Source organism: Ranitomeya imitator, chromosome 9 (assembly GCF_032444005.1).
Source record: "Ranitomeya imitator isolate aRanImi1 chromosome 9, aRanImi1.pri, whole genome shotgun sequence".
NCBI lineage: Eukaryota > Metazoa > Chordata > Amphibia > Anura > Dendrobatidae > Ranitomeya > Ranitomeya imitator.
Window position 1 is genome coordinate 23,266,469 of NC_091290.1, and position 21,660 is coordinate 23,288,128.

A 21,660-nucleotide genomic window follows, 5' to 3' on the forward strand; every position below is an offset into this window, starting at 1 on the left:
GGGTGAAGCAAACCCGTCTGGAGCCAAACTGATAGAAATCATGTCCGATTACTGAAGGTTTGCAGGATATAGGCACATTATATATATATATATAATGGGCAGCACGGTGGCGCAGTGGTTAGCACTGCAGCCTTGCAGCGCTGGAGTCCTGGGTTCTAATCCCACCCAGGACAACATCTGCAAAGAGTTTGTATGTTCTCTCCGTGTTTGCGTGGGTTTCCTCTGGGCACTCTGGTTTCCTCCCACATTCCAAAGACATACTGATAGGGATTCCAGATTGTGAGCCCCATCGGGGACAGTGATGATAATGTGTGCAAAACTGTAAAGCGCTGCGGAATATGTTAGCGCTATATAAAAATAAAAAGAGAAAAAGATTATATATATATATATATATATATATATATATACACACACACACACACGAGCTTCTAGTCTGTAGCCGCACGGTTTACATCGATTGTCATAAATGTAATCAAAACACATGCGGCCCATCTAGACAAGCTGTGAGGTTTCCTGCTGGTAACTGAAGGGGTTAATGATGCCTGCTCTTTACATTCGGGTGGGCAGCATCCACAGGATAAAGATCCAAGAGACAGAGGGCGAGAGACACAGAGACACGGCCTCTGCAGTGCAAAACGTCCCCTTATAATTGAGGATTGCAGCAAGCCAACTGCGGCAGCGACTGGAGGGCGGCAGATGACGGCACAGCACGGCCTGGCGACACGTGCCCGGGCGAATGCATCGGACAGAGGTGGTGAACATTACTTACAGAAAATGTACTACTGAGCTCTGCGACCGATCAGAAGATGGGGATGAACCGCGACAACTTCTATACCACGCACACAGCAAGGCAACGTGTAGTGTCAGCTCTGCAGGGAAGGGTTTGTCTGTCCCATAGGAAAGTAGGGTGACAACAGGGACGGCACAAGTGCATCCGAAGGGTAAAGTGTACAGATTTCATACGAACACCGAACCCTGGCGGACATTATGAGAGGGCAATATATAGAAGAATCATTTTAAATCCTATCAATGTAGTTATTGGCCTGTCTACCTTATGGAGACAATTTGTTTTATTAAGTACATGTATTTGAGGCTAAGAAAACAAATTCTTTGAAGTTGACTTTCATTAAAAACAATGCACAGTTTGCCTTCTACAGCCGCTCTGTCGCTGGCTGCAGAATGAGGTAACTGAGAATCCATCAGTGAGCTCATTATTATGGCCGGATGTAGAGTTTCTAATTCTTATGTCTTTTTCTGAGCTTTGCAGCTGATTTATGACCACAGACCGCACCAAAGTAGAACTTACAAAGTAACAAAAAAAGACTATAAAAGCGAGACTGGTGCTAATTTGTAAATGGAACCCAATTCTAAAAGTGTTTTTTTTTAGCCTCAAATACATGAATTTAATAAAAACATGTAATAAAGGTTAAATCCATTTACAGGAAGCCATCCTTTAATATGGAGATGTCAAACAATGGGACTGATGACGATCGGTGCACAGATTGCCAGCTCCTATGACCAGAACTGCAATATTAATTGTTCTAAGTGTAGCAGGTATGACGGGAGTATATACTCATATTTTTATGTATCTTAAACAAAAATGTTTGTTTTTTTTATATTTTTTTTGTAATTCATAGCCCAATGTATTTTGTAATCATTTTGGGGTAAGGTTTTTTTTTTTTTTAATCGCTTTTTTTCTCCCCCCAAGAAACGACCGCCTTACCTCACATACACGGAGCACACGCTCATCCGCCTGTTCATAAATAAAAGGCGGAAAATAAAAGCAATCCGGCGTTATCTGTACTCAGCAGTCTCCAGCACTTGACGAACATCCTCGGAGTTATACTGCTCCGGCATATTAAATCACCGGCTGTCACCGCCATCCTGCTCTGCCGTGACCAGCGCCTGCTCCGTCACAGCTTCCATCTCTCCGAGAGCTGCCGTTCCTCACCTTGTCCTTAAATATATCAGGATTCTGGTACATGAAGTTCCTGTAGCTTTCGGTCCGCACTGCGTCCTGAGAAAATGGGAAAAAAATTAAATAAAAAATAAAACTTAGCATAAAGGAATTTTTTAAATTTATTTTTTATTATGAGTGTAATTGCATGTATATTATATATTTTTGGTTTGGGGAGGAGTGACAAATGTTTTAAATTATAATATAACATTAAAAAAAATAAAAAAAATAAAATTATATATATATATATATATATATATATATATATATATAATATGTTATATTATAATTTAAAAAAAAATTTAATACAAGTACATACAATATAAAAATAGTAACAAAAAATAGTACAATAAAAAACTAAAAAGATAAAAGTAAAACAAATAAAAATAGTAAGTAAAAATAGAAAAATTGTAAAAAGCCAAAAAATAAAAATATGTAAAATAAAAACAGAAAAAAAATAGTAAAAGGTCTATAAAAAAAACATTTTATGTGTCAGAAATACCGTAATTAGAATTATTTGCAAAAAAAAAATAAAAAAATCTCTAAATGAATTGCATTAATTTGCAATGATTTTCCCCCACCAGAGCGCGGCTGTTGCCGGCGATATTGTTAGGTTTTCCTCCTCCGAGAAGTGATCTTCTACGGTAATTACAACTAATATAATGCAAATTGGGTTTGCTATCTCAAGCATGAAGCTCGGCAAAAGGTGATCAATAAAAATGACAAGGAAACGCCTGAAATCACATCTACTAAGAAAGTCTTTTTTTTCTTTTTTTTTCTTTTTCCCACTTTTTTCGTCTTTCACGATCGTTGTAAATACATTTTATTGTTGTGTTTTTAATCCCGTCTCCATTACATAGGTTCTCAGCGCAGGGTCACATCACAAGTGTATGGAGGGACTGCAACAATCTTGTACTCCACAGTATGTGTCAGTAGACTTATGGCTTAATTTACTTGTTTTTTTTGTTTTTTTTAACTAGAAAAACACCACTATTTCTCTGGTATCAGCCACCGGTGAGGTTCACTGTAGTGTACTTTAAAGGAAATAACAGCAAAATCTCACACTACTTAGCGGACCCAGAAAATGCACAACAATTAAAAATACAATACAAAATACTAAATAAACAAAAAATAAAGTACAAAATTAAATTAATAACATTACAGATAAAGGAGTTACAGATTCCCCTTCAGACTGTCATATCTCTCTGACAGTTTCTCAGTTAACTCAGAAATTAAAAGTACAACAGAGAATATAGACGGCAACTGTTTTTAATGCAATAAAAATGGTGCAACATTTTAATGAAATTATTTTTACCTCCAATTAAACATGCAATAAAGAGAATTAAAAATGTTAAAAAAGTAGCAAAACCCATTACAAAAGAAAAAGCCCACTACAATTCAAAGTCTGTTTATTAAAGAAGCTTGGTGCAAGCAATATGGCGGCCACCAGACTTCTGATCCGTAAAGGTTCGTTTATACAGTGCGGTTTTCTTTGTTGCATCATTTTGCTGCAATTTTTTTTTAAACTTTGGCATAAGAATTGCAGTTCTATTGTGACTGCACAAAAAAAAAAACGCAACATGGCCACAATGTACGATGTAGCCCAACTGCGCCTTGTTATGCCGCAGTTACACAAGTGGAGAAGCACTACTCAGAATCTGCCATTCAGGGCTACAGGAAAGCTGGGTGACCTCAATGAGCCCTTCAGTACATCTATGTGATTTACTATGGCGATCGTGCTGTAGAAATGCTCGGACACAGACAGCGTCTCTCAGCCAATGGCACATGGCCCCGCTGGCTCCAGGGGAGCCACATAATAGACATGGAGGTGGCAAATTAATAGTCACGACCCGTCCAGCCACGTGGGCAGGACCAGAGAGCTGAACCGCGAGCATTTAATTGATTATCTGTGGCCAGGAGCGCAGTTCATGAAGAAATCCAAATATTTTCTGCTACAACGATTTCTCGATTGACACCTAAACCTTTGCTATTTTTTTTTCATGGCGTCAGCAAATTGGTCGGATTTACAAAACAGCATTTAACCCGGTGCAAAGAAATTAAAATCTCTGATCTGTAAAAAAAAAAAAAATGAAAAATCAGAGTTATTAGGCTTCACTCACATGTATTGATGGGAGTTTTCTGTGGGATTTTTGCAAGTAAAAATTGTGGCAAAACCACATGTGAACACAGCCTATAACATGTCACCAATAACTGCAGTTTCAAGGTCTTCAAAGGTCATGGGGAAAAAGAGGTTGGTATGTAAAAAGAAACATAAAACTGGTTGAAAGGAAACACACACACACACACACACACACACACACACACACACACACATACATACATATATATATATATATATACACACACGCTTCTTTACATCATACATATATATATAAAATATATATATTTTAAAACATGTATATATATATATATATATATATATATATATATAAAATTAAGTATATTTTTTTTAGTAATTTTTTAATATCCATCTATGTTCGGATTGATGCTCAATCATAAATGCATTAGAAACACTGTATAGAGAAACACCCCAAGAAATATGCCAACCCCCATTACAGCACGCACAAGGAGGTGTCACCCAGCTATCCTGCACTCCTCTGCCCTGGTCAATTTGTGCTGCATCCCCCATCTGAATGATTCATAGAAAGTCAAATTTGCATTTCACAATTTTTTTTACTCTTTTTTTGTTCCTATTAATTTCATTTTTATAAAGGCTTAGTCGCATCTATGAAGCATTTTCTTGCAGAGGTTTTACAATAGCTGCAGCAAAACGTGTTGATTTTTTCCGTTTTTTTTTTTTTTTTTCAAAAATAGGAATCATGGATGCATCGGGTGAGCCACAAATCAAGTCACAATTTTTGGAGATGCACTGGGTTTTGTTTTTGTTTTTTTTGCAACAGTGGCCTTTCAAAACGATAGCAAAGCCTTGCAACATTTTTGCCAGGATTTCGGAAAACTGCAGCAAAAAGGAAAAAACAAAACAAAACATGAGTTACAGTGGATTTGCAAGTGTTTTTTCTTTTTGCTCCATTGATTAAAAAAAATACAAGGTTGAATAAAAATGATAAAAATAATAAATAAATATATATATATATATATATATATATATATATATATATATATAATAATAATAATAATTTTATTTATATAGCGCCAACATATTCCGCAGCGCTTTACAAATTATAGAGGGGACTTGTACAGACAATAAACATTACAGCATAACAGAAATACAGTTCAAAACAGATACCAGGAGGAGTGAGGGCCCTGCTCGCAAGCTTACAAACTATGGGGAAAAGGGGAGACACGAGAGGTGGATGGTAACAATTGCTTTAGTTATTCGGACCAGCTATAGTGTAAGGCTCAGGTGTTCATGTAAAGCTGCATGAACCAGTTATCTGCCTAAGTATGTAGCAGTACAGACACAGAGGGCTAATAACTGCACAAAGCGTATGAGAACATGATGCGAGGAACCTTTTTTTTTTTTTTTTATAAATAGGCCACACAGGGATCGTTAGGTTAATGCATTGAGGCGGTAGGCCAGTCTGAACAAATGAGTTTTTAGGGCACGCTTAAAACTGTGGGGATTGGGGATTAATCGTATTAACCTAGGTAGTGCATTCCAAAGAATCGGCGCAGCACGTGTAAAGTCTTGGAGACGGGAGTGGGAGGTTCTGATTATTGAGGATGCTAACCTGAGGTCATTAGCGGAGCGGAGGGCACGGGTAGGGTGGTAGACTGAGACCAGGGAGGAGATGTAGGGTGGTGCTGAGCCATGGAGTGCTTTGTGGATGAGGGTAGTAGTTTTGTACTGGATTCTGGAGTGGATGGGTAGCCAGTGTAATGACTGGCACAGGGTAGAGGCATCGGTGTAACGGTTGGTGAGGAATATGATCCTGGCTGCAGCATTCAGGACAGATTGGAGCGGGGAGAGTTTTGCAAGAGGGAGGCCGATTAGTAGAGAGTTACAATAGTCCAGACGAGAATGAATAAGTGAAACAGTCAGAGTTTTTGCAGAGTCGAAATTAAGAAAAGGGCGAATTCTAGAAATGTTTTTGAGATGCAGGTAAGAAGAGCGAGCCAGTGATCGGATGTAGGGGGTGAATGAAAGGTCAGAATCAAGGATGACCCCAAGGCAGCGGGCATGTTGCTTTGGAGTAATGGTGGAACCGCACACGGAGATGGCAATGTCAGGCAAAGGTAGGTTAGTAGAGGGAGAGAACACGAGGAGTTCAGTTTTTGACAGGTTTAGTTTCAGATAGAGGGAGGACATGATGTTAGAGACAGCGGTAAGACAATCACTGGTGTTTTCTAAAAAGGTTGGTGTGATATCGGGAGCAGAAGTGTATAATTGGGTGTCGTCAGCATAGAGATGGTACTGGAAACCAAATCTACTGATTGTTTGTCCAATAGGGGCAGTATACAACGAGAAGAGGAGGGGGCCTAGGACTGCTCCTTGAGGAACCCCAACAGTAAGGGGAAGGTGAGAGGAGGAGGAACCAGCAAAACATACAGTGAAGGATCGGTCAGAGAGATAGGAGGAGAACCAGGAGAGAACGGTGTCCTTGAGGCCGATGGAGCGGAGCATAGTGAGGAGGAGCTGATGATCCACAGTGTCGAATGCTGCAGAGAGATCCAAGAGAATTAGCATGGAGTAGTGACCATTAGATTTAGCTGTTAGTAGGTCATTAGAGACTTTAATGAGGGCAGTTTCAGTAGAGTGTAAAGAGCGGAAGCCAGATTGAAGAGGGTCGAGAAGAGAGTTATCTGAGAGATAGCGGGTAAGACGGGAGTGGACCAGGCGTTCGAGGAGTTTAGAGATGAAGGGAAGATTAGAGACAGGTCTATAATATATATATATTTATTATGGTTAGTTATCTTTATCATTTTTATTCAACCTATTATTTTATTTTTTCCACTGCCACATTTTAATATATGTGCAGGGGGAAGGGAGATGTATTACCGCACCACAGAATAGTGAACATTAAATAGGAATATATATATATATATTTTTTTTCTTTCTATTTTACCCGGCAATGTTCACTATTCTGTGGCGCGGTAATACATCTCCCCCCCTGCACATATATTAAGATGTAGCAGTGGAAAGTGTAATTCGGGCTCTCAATGACCCGCAGCTCGGATCCTCACATTTACATTCTCGCACCGCTCCGTTACACTGTAGGGGTGTGAAGATTCCGTTGCGTTCTCTTTTTCTGCACCGCCTGCACCGCGCTCTGCGGATCCTGTTGGGGAGGGGGGATAAATGCTCAGAGCGGAGTTCTGTAGATAGAGGACGCCGCTCAAGGTTTTCCCTGATTTATGAGCAATTGTCTTATTGCAGCTCCCGTAGATCATACATTTTGGGTTATTTATCGCCCCCTAGGACAGAAAACAAAGAACACTGGGCTGTACCTACAGGGGGAGCGGCGCTGCGACACAGGGAATTTCAGCGCATCCCATCGGCCGTGTTCCTTATTGTTCCTGTGCAGATAACGGCCACATTGACGAGACGGGAGGGAAGCTGCTGAATATGAGACGAGGCCCACGTAATAATTGATAATTTCGGGAATCTCTGCTGTGAAATTCATGTGCCGATTATACGTCGCCACTTTAGGATTGTGTCGGCATTGTTTTAGGAAATTGCATAAATAGCAATTCCATATTTATCCAGAGCCTGACCGTCTTATTCCTGCCAGTCCGACATGCAACATTAAAGGGGTATAATCATAGCAGTAGACGATGGCTAATCTCTAGGATACATCACTTTATGATTGCTGGGGGTCCAATCTGAGACGCCCACCAATCCTGAAGATCGGGGGACAGCACTGAAGCCCTTTCACAGTTCCTCCTCTGCTTAGGAGCATTATAAGAAAGTCAATGGGGCCCCGCTGCAATATGGTCGGGAGCGCTGCTGGGGAGGGAATATATGGCTGTCTCAGAAGTCGGACCCTCAGCGATCAAAATTGTAACTAAGATGTGACCACCCAGCTTTTCCAGCTTCTGAGATGCATCACAACTGTACTAAAATGTTGAGATGCAGCAATGGCAGCCATATTATTTGCCACCCAACTTTTCACTACTGCTCCCACTGTGGTGGTGGTAACCCAGCTTTCCCGAGACTCCCGAATGGCAAATCTGTTCATTTATGCCTTGATTACAGGTGAATGACGGCACATGTGCGAGTGGCACATATCACGCTACGCATATTAAGATGGGCATACAATACTTGCGCTCGCTGACACGATCCAGCAATGTCATGATCTGGAAGTGAGTGGAGGCGGAGAACCCCTTTAAGTGACAATTTAATTGTAGTGGCTAGGGTTGAGCGACCTTGACTTTCTTAGGGTCGAGCCGTGTTTCGCGAAACCCGACTATCTCAAAAGTCGAGTCGAGTGAAATCGGCCGATTATGGCGAAAAGTCGAGGACCGACCGAAACACGAAAAGTTGGTGTTACACAGTGCAAATCGCTACAGCGCACAAGCGACAACATGGCGATAGGCGTCCACGCCCCTAAGACCTATGTCATCACTCTGCCCACGCCCCTTCATTGGTTGAAAAAAATGGCGCCAAGCGCGTCATACGAAACGCGACTTTGGCGCGAAAGTCGCGTACCGCATGGCCGACCCCACACAGGGATCGGGTCGGGTTTCATGAAACCCGACTTTGCCAAAAGTCGGCGACTTTTGAAAATGAACGATCCGTTTCGCTCAACCCTAGTAGTGGCAGCCAAAATGGTTGCCACCCAACTTTCCAAGAAAAAGATGGCGCAAAAAAAAAAAATAACCTGCTAGATTATTTGGCGACATATACGTCATCTCGGATCGCTGCAGGATTTGGTCACGGAGGGCGACAACCATTGCAAGACCTAATTCAGCCTCACTGGTTGTCACCCAGCTTTCCCTGACACAGATATAACTGGATAGAGATACAGGTAGGTAGAGAACACCAGACATCTCCTCTGTCGGGAGCGCATTTTCTAAGTGCACGGTATGGAATTATTATTCCCGTCACATGGGTAAGCGGCGCCATCGTGTTGTATGATTAACCCTCTTGGAATAAAAAAGTCCCAGCGCCCGTGTTCTTTTCTAACCTTTAACATGTCTTCGTGTATCCCGAAGTGCCCGTAGGAGCCGAAGTACGCGCCGTCCTCATTCTCATCCAGGTCTGCGATGGCCCCAGCGGAAGACGAACCACATCTGACATCTGCGTTCATCACAAAATCCTGCGCAACTTGTCTGTAATCAATTTCAAACATCCCCCCGAGACAAGATTACTGAACCGTGGAAATGAAGAGATGAGGACAAAACAGCGCTGCAGATGGGACGACTCCATAGGATAACGGGTGCAAGCGCTGCCGCCCCCTGCTGGCCAGAGGGTGAACTATTACTACTCCTATCGACCTGTCACTGGTTTTACCCCCATGAAATAAAGGGAGGAGAAAATGTTCTTTATTTCAGCGTTTCTGAACTCCAAGACATTAGAAAGTCAACTGTGAACATTAAATAATCTCTAGAAAAAATGGTGGATTTCTAAAATTGGTTTCTTTCTATAAAAGTAAAAAGCAAGCGCCATCTGAGACTGCAGGTTGTGCACAGTAGTGCAGCTCAGCTCAATTCAATGGAGCAAAGTTGTAATACCAGTCACCACCTGCGGTTAGGTGTGGCGCTGTTTCTGACAGCAACCATTTTACGCCACATATTTGAGCAGCTTTTCCATTAACCCCCTGGCGCCTTCTACTGTACACTTACAGTACTTGCTCCAGGGAGCAGGAGCTGGACAGTCTGCCCTGGGTGTCAGCTGTAATGGTTTGGATGAGAGATAACTCAGATCCTGGTATTTGACCCCTTAAGCAGTTGTATAGATGGATGATCAATCTAGCAGAGCAGGCACATGAGCCCAGGGGTACAGCTGCAACAGGTCAATGGGATTACATGGCAGCTAAGGGCCTAATAGTAAACGCCCCCTTGTTTACATCTTTTTATCCCTTTTAGACCCTGGAAAAGATGGAGATGGAGGAGGGAGGAGGGAGGAGGAGGGAGGAAGGAGGGAGGAGGAGGGAGGAAGGAGGGAGGAGGAGGGATGAGGGAGGAGGAGGAGGGAGGAGGAGGAGGGAGGAGGAGGAGGGAGGAGGAGGAGGGAGGAGGAGGAGGAGGAGGAGGAGGAGGAGGAGGAGGAGGAGGGAGGAGGAGGAGGAGGAGGAGGAGAAGAAGAAGAAGGAGATGGAGGAGGAGGAGGAGAAGGAGAAGAAGATGGAGATGGAGGAGGAGATGGATGAGAAGAAGGAGATGGATGAGAAGAAGGAGATGGATGAGAAGAAGGAGATGGATGAGAAGAAGGAGATGGATGAGAAGAAGGAGATGGATGAGAAGAAGGAGATGGATGAGAAGAAGGAGATGGATGAGAAGAAGGAGATGGATGAGAAGAAGGAGATGGATGAGAAGAAGGAGATGGATGAGAAGAAGGAGATGGATGAGAAGAAGGAGATGGATGAGAAGAAGGAGATGGATGAGAAGAAGGAGATGGATGAGAAGAAGGAGATGGATGAGAAGAAGGAGATGGATCAGAAGAAGGAGATGGATGAGAAGAAGGAGATGGATGAGAAGAAGGAGATGGATCAGAAGAAGGAGATGGATCAGAAGAAGGAGATGGATCAAAAGGAGATGGATCAAAAGGAGATGGATGAGAAGAAGGAGGAGATGGACGAGAAGGAGGAGATGGACGAGAAGGAGATCGAGATGGAGGAGGACGAGATGGAGGAGGAGGAGATGGATGAGAAGGAGATGGATGAGAATGAGGATGAGATGGAGAAGGACAATGTACCTGAAGAATATAAACGTGAGAAACTTTGCCATGTGAATGGGACAGTAGATCAAGGCAGACAGAAGTCTCCCCGGGTGATCATTTGCCAGCAGAATAGGACACTTGTAAGATTGTGGACGCTGTGTAGTGATGAGTAAACGTGCTGAATAAGGTGTTATCTGAGCATCCTCGGGTGCTGAGTGACTTTGGCATGCTCGCATAATATGTTCGAATCACGGCGGCTGCATTTCTCACGGGTGTTAGACAGCTGCAACACATGCAGGAATTTCCAAACAAACAGCTGCAATCCTTGCATATGTTGCGGCTGTCAAACAGCCATGAGACATACAGCCACGGGGTCTCAATCATACTATCTGAACACTCCAAAGACACTCGGTTAGCACATGAGCATGCTCAGATAACACCTTATCCCAGCACATTTGCTCATCACTAACGCTGAGATCTCCACATGGGGCGGAGTAACAACCCTCAGTATTGCCTGCAGCATCTTTACATACCTTATTTCAGGAGGATAAAGTTGGCGACAGTTCCCCTCTACCAGGTACCGAATATTGGGCAGACCCCCTGTAAATTCTGATCTTTATAAGGCAAAAACTGCTCGCACTAAACAGCACCTACAGGACTGAGCTCATGGGGGACAAGTTATTCCGTAGACAGATTTAATTTCACTGCCTCTTAAATGCCAGAACAGCTCAGGTAAAGGTCTCCCGGCCTCAGGTTTGACCCTCTGCATTCTGGGTAGACATCCCCTTTAAACACCACTCAACATAAGGATAAACCTCATTCTATCGAGCTCTTGAAGGACATTTGCCACGTTGGCCTCCGCTTCCTCTGCCCGGATTTCCATCTGCTTTAACCGTTCGTGGACCGATGGGTCGGTGGCCTCACTTGTGTTGAGGGTTTGTTGTTCATGTTCCATTTCTTCAAAATCTGACCAGAGACAAAAAATAAAAGAGAGAAAATGATGGGCTGTAAAAAGGACATTAGAAGACCGACAACATAAAATGGAGGAAACCCATTTGTCCTTAAGTTTATAGAAGTTGGCAACACAACAGGGCAAACGATCAACATCGAGAGCAGGATCTCGCCAGCAACGGCCAGAGCGGAATCTCGCCAGCAACGGCCAGAGCGGAATCTCGTCAGGACAAGTTTTCGGCTTCTGAACGCAAACAATGTTCACAAGGTGAAATGTTAATATGTTATGTGGGGAAGATGGTGCATATTTGTGTTATATACGGATTACGCTATATTTACATGGGACTGCACAACCTGTTTAAGCTAAGACGGAGCATGCACCACTGACAATGAGATGTCGACACAGATGCTCGGCATACAGTTGTGCCTCCTCAAAAAGATTTCTAGTTCTTCAGTGTAAGAGCAAGCAGTCAGGAATGATAACTCATGGTTTTACTGACCCAGTATCACATGGCACAATCCCACATAATCGCAGCATTTATCTCCACTTTCCAGAATATCAGAGATTCTGGATTATTAGATGGCGGATAATGGGAATGATGATGCAGTATTTGTACCAGACACTTACCATACTGAAGTAATCCGTCGTCCGGGATGACTGGTTTGAAGAATTCTTCCTTGTCCCAGGGTTTAGGGCCAGTTACGTTGGCGAGGCTCTCCGCAGTGCAGCTCTGGACAAAAACATCAAGCAAATCACCGGTAGAAAAACCAAAAGTGCGAGGGTGCAGCTAAGGAAGCACCCAAAAACACATCTTCACTTTCTGAGACAGCCAAGTAAAAACCCCCTTACACTCCTCTAAGACCATCAAGCTGGTCACAACTCACAACTGAAGAACAGTCCAAGCCCCAAAATGTAAAGGGACCATCATAGTCCCGCGAAGCTGGAGGCAACACTTACCGTTGATCTGATGAAGTTGATGAGTTTAACGAATCCATAGAAATCGAGACCTAAAAACAACACAATAAACAATGCAATAATACATGTAATACAAATGAAACCAGGGGTCTCAATGGGTCGTCCATACACAGGAAAGTATAGAGGGGGTCCGCAACGTCCTTATGTTGTAACACAAATGCACCCAATCAAATAAAGTAATATTTAAGTAACATAGTAACATAGTAACATAGTTAGTAAGGCCGAAAAAAGACATTTGTCCATCCAGTTCAGCCTATATTCCATCATAATAAATCCCCAGATCTACGTCCTTCTACAGAACCTAATTGTATGATACAATATTGTTCTGCTCCAGGAAGACATCCAGGCCTCTCTTGAACCCCTTGACTGAGTTCGCCATCACCACCTCCTCAGGCAAGCAATTCCAGATTCTCACTGTCCTAACAGTAAAAAATCCTCTTCTATGTTGGTGGAAAAACCTTCTCTCCTCCAGACGCAAAGAATGCCCCCTTGTGCCCGTCACCTTCCTTGGTATAAACAGATCCTCAGCGAGATATTTGTATTGTCCCCTTATATACTTATACATGGTTATTAGATCGCCCCTCAGTCGTCTTTTTTCTAGACTAAATAATCCTAATTTCGCTAATCTATCTGGGTATTGTAGTTCTCCCATCCCCTTTATTAATTTTGTTGCCCTCCTTTGTACTCTCTCTAGTTCCATTATATCCTTCCTGAGCACCGGTGCCCAAAACTGGACACAGTACTCCATGTGCGGTCTAACTAGGGATTTGTACAGAGGCAGTATAATGCTCTCATCATGTGTATCCAGACCTCTTTTAATGCACCCCATGATCCTGTTTGCCTTGGCAGCTGCTGCCTGGCACTGGCTGCTCCAGGTAAGTTTATCATTAACTAGGATCCCCAAGTCCTTCTCCCTGTCAGATTTACCCAGTGGTTTCCCATTCAGTGTGTAATGGTGATATTGATTCCTTCTTCCCATGTGTATAACCTTACATTTATCATTGTTAAACCTCATTTGATTGAAGTAGGCTCTTCAATTTTATGATATATACATTGAGTATCATTTTTGACCTTTTAGGAGCAATGCTTGCTGACAATCAATTTACAATTTGCTGCTAAACAATCCTCTGTGAGCTTAAAGGGCATGATTTTGGAAAGCTATTCCCAGTTACAAAAACAAACAAACTGAGCTTTACTCACCTTCCATTGCTGCTGCCGGTGTCTGTTGTTATTCTCTGCAGCACTGACATCACGTCGATAGCGATGCAGCCAATCAGTCAGCTCAGTGACTCAGGCAAAGAAAGGGTGCTGATGAAGGCTCTCAAAGATTTTACGGTGAGTACCCAAAACCCTCTTTTTCTCCATCACTTCATTGTGGTCACAGGAAACCATGGGACATTCAAAAGTAGTCCAAGGGAGGGAACAGAAGAACATCCCCAGATCAGGTATCGTGACAGACGACCACCGCCTGCAGAACCTTGCTATCTTGGCTCGCAACAGCCAAGGCGTAGGTATGCACCCTGATGAATTTGGAAAAGGTTATGACGGGAAGACCAGGTAGCAGCTTTGCATATCTGGGTTAAAGAGGCCTGGTGGTGAACAGCCGAGGAATCCACCACCGCACTGGCAGAGTGAGCCCTCACTACCGGTGGGGTTGGTCAATTCTTTACTCGCTATGCCTCCAATATGGCAGAGCGAATCCAGCGAGCAATAGCAGACCTGGAGGATGGAAGTCCCTTGCAACGACCTTCGGGAATCACAAAACAAGGAATTGTAGCTTCTGAAGGATGTGGTTTTTGAGAGGTACAGACGTAAGGGTCTGACCAGGTCCAGCTTGTGGGGATGGATAGGATGGAAGAGCTATGTCCTTGCTGAGAAACCACCTTGGGGAGGAAGGAAGGGACTGGTCGTAGAACCACTTGTCCTAGTGAAGGGCGATAAAGGGAGAGAGAGGCATGAGAGGGCCACTAGTTCTGAGACCCACCTGATAGAGGTGATAGCAACCAGTAACAAAACTTTCCAGGAAAGTAGAGAGAGGGAGGGAGATGTCTCGAATGAATTCGAAGGGAGGTGAAGGACACTTAAGACAAGGTTAAAGATCCCTCGTGGGATGAACCAAGCGAGCAACTTCCTTGACCTGGGGAAATGAGGCCAAGTTCCACTGGAACAGGATTGAGAGTGTAGAGACCTGACCCTTGAGAGAACTGAGACAACCCAGACTCTAAGCCTGACTGTAGGAAGGCCAGGAGAGAAGGCATAGAAATGGGCACGGGGGCAGTCTGACTGCCCTCGTACGAGCGAAAGGTTTTCCATGTCCGATGATAAATGCGAGAGAAAGAGGGCTTTCTTGCCTTGATCATGGTCTAGATTAACTGATAAGAGAAACCTGCCTCTCTCAACACTGTGCCTTCAACAGCCATGCAGTTAAGTTGATAGACTGAGAATTGGTGGACAGTCTAGATCCACGACAATGACTGGTACCCCATCTCTTTCCGCTTTGATCCTCTTGATGACTTTGGAAATTAGAGAAAGTGGTGGGAACAAGTTCGAAAGGTGGAACTGAGACCAGGGAAGGACCAGGGCATCGGATCCAACTTCCAAGGGGTGGCGAGACCGGAACACGAAAAGAGGAACTTTTTGGTTCATCTGAGATGTGGATGTTGGGGTTGATTCACCTCCGACAGATTTGGTTGAACACGGATGTATTGAGGGACCACTCGCCTAAGGCAAGGCCTAAGGCAAGGCCCTAACAACTTAGGAAGTTGGCGGCCCTGTTATCCACAACTGGAACGTGTACCGCTGAGATTGCCGACACGTGTTTCAGCCAAAGACAGAATCCGAGAGACTTCTGACATGACGGAGTTGCTCCGTATTCTGCTCTGATGGCCCATGTATGCCACAGCCGTGGCATTGTTGGATTGACTGCATACTGGGTGATCCACTAGCAGGTCCTGCCAGTGAAGGAGAGGTAGATTGCTCCGAATTCCAGAATGTTAATGGAGAGAGACGTCTCATGGGAGATTCTGCAACCCTGGACACTGTGTCGAAGGAAGACAGGCCCCCATCCGAGGAGGCTGGCATCAGTCATTAGAATCTGTCAGTGGAGAGGGAGGAATAATCTCCCATGCCAAAGGGAAGAAGGGAGACTCCACCAGGCCAGAGACTGCCTCGCTCGAAGAGGCAGGATAGTGGGACGGTGCAGGGAGGAGATTCTCTTGTGCCATGCTGACAGGAGTGCCAGCTGGAAGGGGCGCGTGTGAAATTATGCATAATGGACGGCTTCCACTGCCACAACCATCTGACTACTATCCCTTTGGGGCGTAGAATAGCAATGAAAGCCGCCATGACCTTCATGGACATTCTGGGCGCTGAGGCTAGATCGAAAGCAGCTGTGAATTGGTAGTGGGAACCCTGGACCGCAAAACGGAGAAATCTCTGATGCGCGGAGCAAATCGGAATGTGGAGGTAGGTATCTTGAATGTCCTCCGAGCAGAGGAATTCCTCGGGTTATAGGCAATCACCGAACGCAGGGACTGCATTTTGAAGTGATGGAGATGAACCTGCCGGTTTAAGAGCTTTGGGTGCCTGGATCGGGCAGACTAAGCCGTCCTTCTTTATTACCACAAAAAAGTTTGAATAGAAACGTGAGGGATGAGTATGATGAAGTATGTCTGGATGGAGAAGGGAAGAGATGGTCTGAGAGAATCCGGGACCCTTGGGGGACATGACTCGAAGCGCTGGCAGACAGAAGAAAACAATTTTGTAACCGGTGGTTAAGATCTCCCTGACCCAAATGTCGTAGACTATGGACAGCCACACCCCAGAAAAGAAGAAAGCCCACTACTGATTGTGATAGAGCAGCAGGCCACTACGGGAGAACGGGTGAGCTCTCATCCCAGGAGGCTCCATTGAAGCATAGGGACAAAACCTGACCTGTGGGCAATTTCTTCTTGCAAGAAGAACATGTGTAGTGAAGGATAATGGGGGTGGGGCGTGAGAAACACTACCTGGAATTATGCATAGGTAGACAACCTTGAACAAGAGGTGGACTGCTGTTGAGAACAGAGCCTGGGCAAAATAAAAAAAATAAAAAGGCTTGGACAAAGCCTAACCGGTCCGGAGAGGATGTCCCTGGTTTGTGCAGGAAGTCTGTGCATCGAACTTGAGCCGCGGTTAGGAGCTGTGATGACCACGATGTCAAGGGGGAAAAGGCGTCAATGAGAGGTGTGTTGAGAGCCAGTGCTGAACAATCATCAAGGGACGCTCCAATAAGACGAAAAGCTCCGGAGGAGACTTCGTGACGCTGATTGGTTGGGGCACACAAGGTGGGACTTGGTCAAAAAAAAGAAGGCCTTGGGAAAGCCGTGGGCAAAATTAGAGGGGTGAATGTTCTGGGAGGGGAGGAGTCAAGACAGGTATGTGCGCTAGAGAGGTGCACTCCCTGGAGATTTCTGTTCCTGGAGCCCCCACCGCTGTGAAGAAACTGTGAAATGAAGGGATACCTGGTCCAGATTCCATCTTCACAGTCCAGAAGATGGCATCAAAAGCCCAGGTGAAGGTATTGCTGGGATAGGTACATCTTGCTCCACACACAGTGTAGTGGAGAAGACGGCATCAGACGGCCCGGATGGAGAGGGTCACTTAGAAACAATGTTAGTCTTCCTAACGGCACCATCTCACTGGATGAGCGGGTTGGGGGGTGGTAAGGACCATCTGGCTTGGCCGCCCCTAGACACTTGCTGTGTTAGTGGGGTAGGGGCCTGTCTTGCAAACCAGAGGGGGTACGATGTGGATCAGACCACACTATTCTCTCAGTCTCTTAGGTGGGAAGAAATGGTGAGCAGTTACACTCTGTTGCCCTGAAGTAGAAGAATCAGAAAAGAATAAAAAAAAAAAAAAAAAAAAGAGTAAAAAGATTAATAAAACACAATGAAACTTAAGGTGGAAGCAGGCCTGGGAGCGGAGCGTGTCTGCCTCCTACTGACTCTAAGCTAAAACTCTAAAACTGATGGCTTCATGCCAGTTGGTGGGTGTACCCTGCTGGGGAGTAGATAACTTTTTGTGTCAGCCTCATAGTGGCAGCAGCATAGACCCCATGGTTACCGGTGTCCCCCAATGAAGCGATAGTAATAAAATAATAAAGGGTTTTCTCCTCACTAATTTCAATATTGAAGAGCTTGTAACCATGCTTTACCTTGATCCGTGTGAATGTGACAAGTTGCAGTTCCCTGCACAACTTAGTGGCTATTCGGAAGGTAAAACATTAAAGACACTAAAGGTCTATGCAAAACTAGTCCAGGGCCACGACCAGTGCAGTTCCCAGAGATCATCCCCCACCGCTCACAAAATAAAGAAATACCTGAGCAATAGGCCATCGCTTTATGCCCGTGCAGTTTTTTTTTAACCCCCTCTTCAAAGAGCTAAACCTTATTTTTCTGTTGGCATGGTCGTATGAGGGCTTGTTTTTGTTTTGTTTTTTGCAGGACAAGAACTATTATGCATTGGAACAAAAAAATATGGAAAAAAATGCAAATAAGTTTTTGGCTTTTGAGGTTTGTTTTTACAGTGTTTATGGCAGGTAATGCCAAAGTTATGTCATCGTATTTATAATTTACATTGTGACAGCACAGTATACAGATCTGCAACAGAGGTGTTTATGGTTTCATGGTTTCACCATCACTGGGGCTTCTCAGAAACTGTCAGAAAAGATGCCCCCTAGTGGAAATTAATAGCGGAGCACAGGTTGCGTACCGTGCAAGGACACCATCTGATGGATGTCAAACCGATGCTGGGAGCGGCAGTGGGAGAAGGTCTCTTCTGGTGACGAGTGTCTCCTGCGGAGAAGAAAAGCTGCTGATCACCCCGAATATCAAGCACATGTGGGAATACACAGGCGACCTCTGTACTGTACGTACCCGTCACAGAACAGACACCGGACCTCAACACCAGTGCCCCCATCATCCCATGCGCCATCATCATCACCGTCCGACAGATCCGGGACGTCCTCGAACTCAACATCATTCAGAGCTGAGACAAGAAACTACAGATCAGAAACAGATCGGGCAAGGGGATCTCCCCTCCGCGCACACAACCCCGTCACGGTGGGGATCTCCCCTCTGCGCACACAACCCCGGCACGGTGCGGGGGGGGGGGGGGTGGATCTCCCCTCTGCACACACAACCCCGGCACGGTGGGGGATCTCCCCTCTGTGCACACAACCCCGACACGGTGGGGGAGATCTCCCCTCCGCGCACACAACCCCGGCACGGTGGGGGATCTCCCCTCTGTGCACACAACCCCGACACGGTGGGGGAGATCTCCCCTCCGCGCACACAACCCCGGCACGGTGGGGGAGATCTCCCCTCCGCGCACACAACCCCGGCACGGTGGGGGAGATCTCCCCTCCGCGCACACAACCCCGGCACGGTGGGGGATCTCCCCTCTGTGCACACAACCCCGGCACGGTGGGGGATCTCCCCTCTGCGCACACAACCCGACACGGTGGGGGTTCTCCCCTCTGTGCTCACAACCCAGGCATGGTGGTGGTGGTGGGGGGGGGGATCTCCCCTCTGCGCACACAACCCGACACGGTGGGGGTTCTCCCCTCTGTGCTCACAACCCAGGCATGGTGGTGGTGGTGGTGGGGGGGGGGATCTCCCCTCTGCGCACACAACCCGACACGGTGGGGGTTCTCCCCTCTGTGCTCACAACCCAGGCATGGTGGTGGTGGTGGTGGGGGGGGGGATCTCCCCTCTGCGCACACAACCCGACACGGTGGGGGTTCTCCCCTCTGTGCTCACAACCCAGGCATGGTGGTGGTGGGGGGGGGGATCTCCCCTCTGCGCACACAACCCCGGCACGGTGGGGGGGGGGGGGAGGGGGATCTCCCCTCCGCGGACACAACCCCGGCACGGTGGGGGATCTCCCCTCTGTGCACACAACCCCGGCACTGTGGGGGATCTCACCTCTGCGCACACAACCCCGTAGTAATAATGGATAATCTTAAAGATGCGCACTCAAAAATTAGGTTGCGGTGCTGGATAGACTGGGATCAGACCCAAGTACTAAGGCATATAATACACAGTCGCACTCGTGAGGGTTCCATCAAAATATATACTTTTTTATTATTCTACAAAAAAACAAAAGATAGTCAGCTCACCTGAATATCGGCTATTCCACACCTGTTCCTGCACGGAAAAGTTGAGCACTGAGTCCACAGAAAAAAAAAAAAAAAAATCGATGAATCCAGCAGCAAGAATGTAGTAAAATCAGTAAATTTATTTCTTCATTTTTTAAAAAAGGAAAGGGTTGTATCCTATGGTGCACCACTTGTAAATAAGTAATAATTTCTTACAGCATTATGCACACATGGCAGCGTTCTCCCGACGCGTTTCGACTAACGTCTTAATCATGATTTAAACGCGTCGGGAGAACGCTGCCATGTGTGCATAATGCTGTAAGAAATTATTACTTATTTACAAGTGGTGTACCATAGGATACAACCCTTTCCTTTTTTTAAAAATGAAGAAATAAATTTACTGATTTTTACTACATTCCTGCTGCTGGATTCATCGATTTTTTTATTACTCTGCACACAAGTTCACCACAGTGATAAATGACACAGATGAGTGAAAGAAGGAAAAAATGTTATCCAAGAAATGTCTTAATTTTTCGACCCGAGCCTTTCTCCTTCCACGGTGACCGCAGGGCACGCTGTGTGGGCATCAGACAAATAGCCTGGTGACACAGGCCCCATTAATGCTACCAGGCGACCAATGTATTAGCTTATATACTTACCGTCTCATTGGAAGCGCACTGCGAATTTGAGAAAGACCTGGGCTCGGGTCGAAACGTTATGAAATCGCTTAGATAAAAATGTTTTTCTTTTTTCACTGTTCTGTCATTTATCACTGTGGTGAACTTGTGCAGAATAATAAAAAAAAGTATATATTTAGATGGAACCCTCACAGAGTGCGGCTGTGTATTATGTGCCTGACAACCCCGGAGTGACAGGGATCTGTACACACAACCCAGGAGTGACGCAATCTACTGTATATATGTATATATATATTAGAGTTTCTGAATCATGTGCTGTAGAACAACAAGTCTCAGCACGGCATCCTATATCCCCCTCAATACCATAGTGACATCCTGGCTACTCACACGCCTCTCTGTGCTGCGCCATCTTGGGTTCTGGCAAATCGAGGCCCCGCCCACCAGCATCAGATTTGTTATGACTAGCGCTGTAAAGGACCTTTGATGACGTCACTGTCGTGTGTCCGGTCATGTGATCGCTGCTGTAGATTCAGGCTCGGATTCTGGTGTGATCGATTCCTGCCTGTCCCGTCCGCCGCGCACACAGCGCTGGCCGGTACCGTCACGGTTCTCTGCGCTTACACGGCCGTGTACACTGTACACCAGGCATCAGTGAGACGGTGGCCCCGCCCCGCTATACGCTGGGTTGTCATAGCATCCGGGGCCTGCAGCAGGCCGCCATCTTGCTCCTCTTTAAGCCTAAGCCGCCATCTTGGTCCTCCTGCGGAGCCCGGCAACAGACTGAGCTCCTGGGAGACCGTGATTTTCACTCTACATTTCAACACTGAGGTACCACAGTGAATGACATAGAGCTACGAAATTCAGTCCCAAATGGAGAGTAAAAAAAAAAAATCACGTGGAAAAAAAGTTTTCAAAAATAATAGGAAAAATATTTGAATCACCTCCATTTTCCTAATTTTTTTAAAAAAAAAGAAATGTAAAAAAGCACACGAAGTATTATCACACTCAGAAACATTCAATCTACGAAAGTGTAAAACGTGGGCAGCAAAAACCACCTGACAGGATCTCCTAAAAACTTCTACTAGTCGGGCCAAAATATTCCACTATCAGTCCGTCGCGCACCTCGCTGTGGCACTTGTAGTCAACGCTGCGTCCTCGCACTACTGTATTAGGCTGCCGTCACACTATCAGTATTTG

The 21,660-nt window shown here is 45.3% G+C and overlaps 1 protein-coding gene across 1 annotated transcript in view; it reads right to left on the reverse strand.

Moving 5' to 3' along the window:
- PRMT3 (protein arginine methyltransferase 3) overlaps positions 1 to 21,138 on the reverse strand; it is a 95,181-nt gene extending 74,043 nt beyond the window's left edge. The window contains exons 1-8 of the mRNA XM_069740250.1: positions 20,851 to 21,138; positions 18,603 to 18,714; positions 18,439 to 18,521; positions 12,670 to 12,719; positions 12,340 to 12,442; positions 11,576 to 11,726; positions 9,067 to 9,211; positions 1,952 to 2,017 (exon numbers count right to left, since the gene is read on the reverse strand). Of these exons, the coding sequence (XP_069596351.1) occupies positions 1,952 to 2,017; positions 9,067 to 9,211; positions 11,576 to 11,726; positions 12,340 to 12,442; positions 12,670 to 12,719; positions 18,439 to 18,521; positions 18,603 to 18,714; positions 20,851 to 20,974 (834 nt within the window). The 5' untranslated portion in view covers positions 20,975 to 21,138. The remainder of the gene's footprint in view (positions 1 to 1,951; positions 2,018 to 9,066; positions 9,212 to 11,575; positions 11,727 to 12,339; positions 12,443 to 12,669; positions 12,720 to 18,438; positions 18,522 to 18,602; positions 18,715 to 20,850) is intronic.
- Between the last annotated feature and the right edge of the window lie 522 nt (positions 21,139 to 21,660).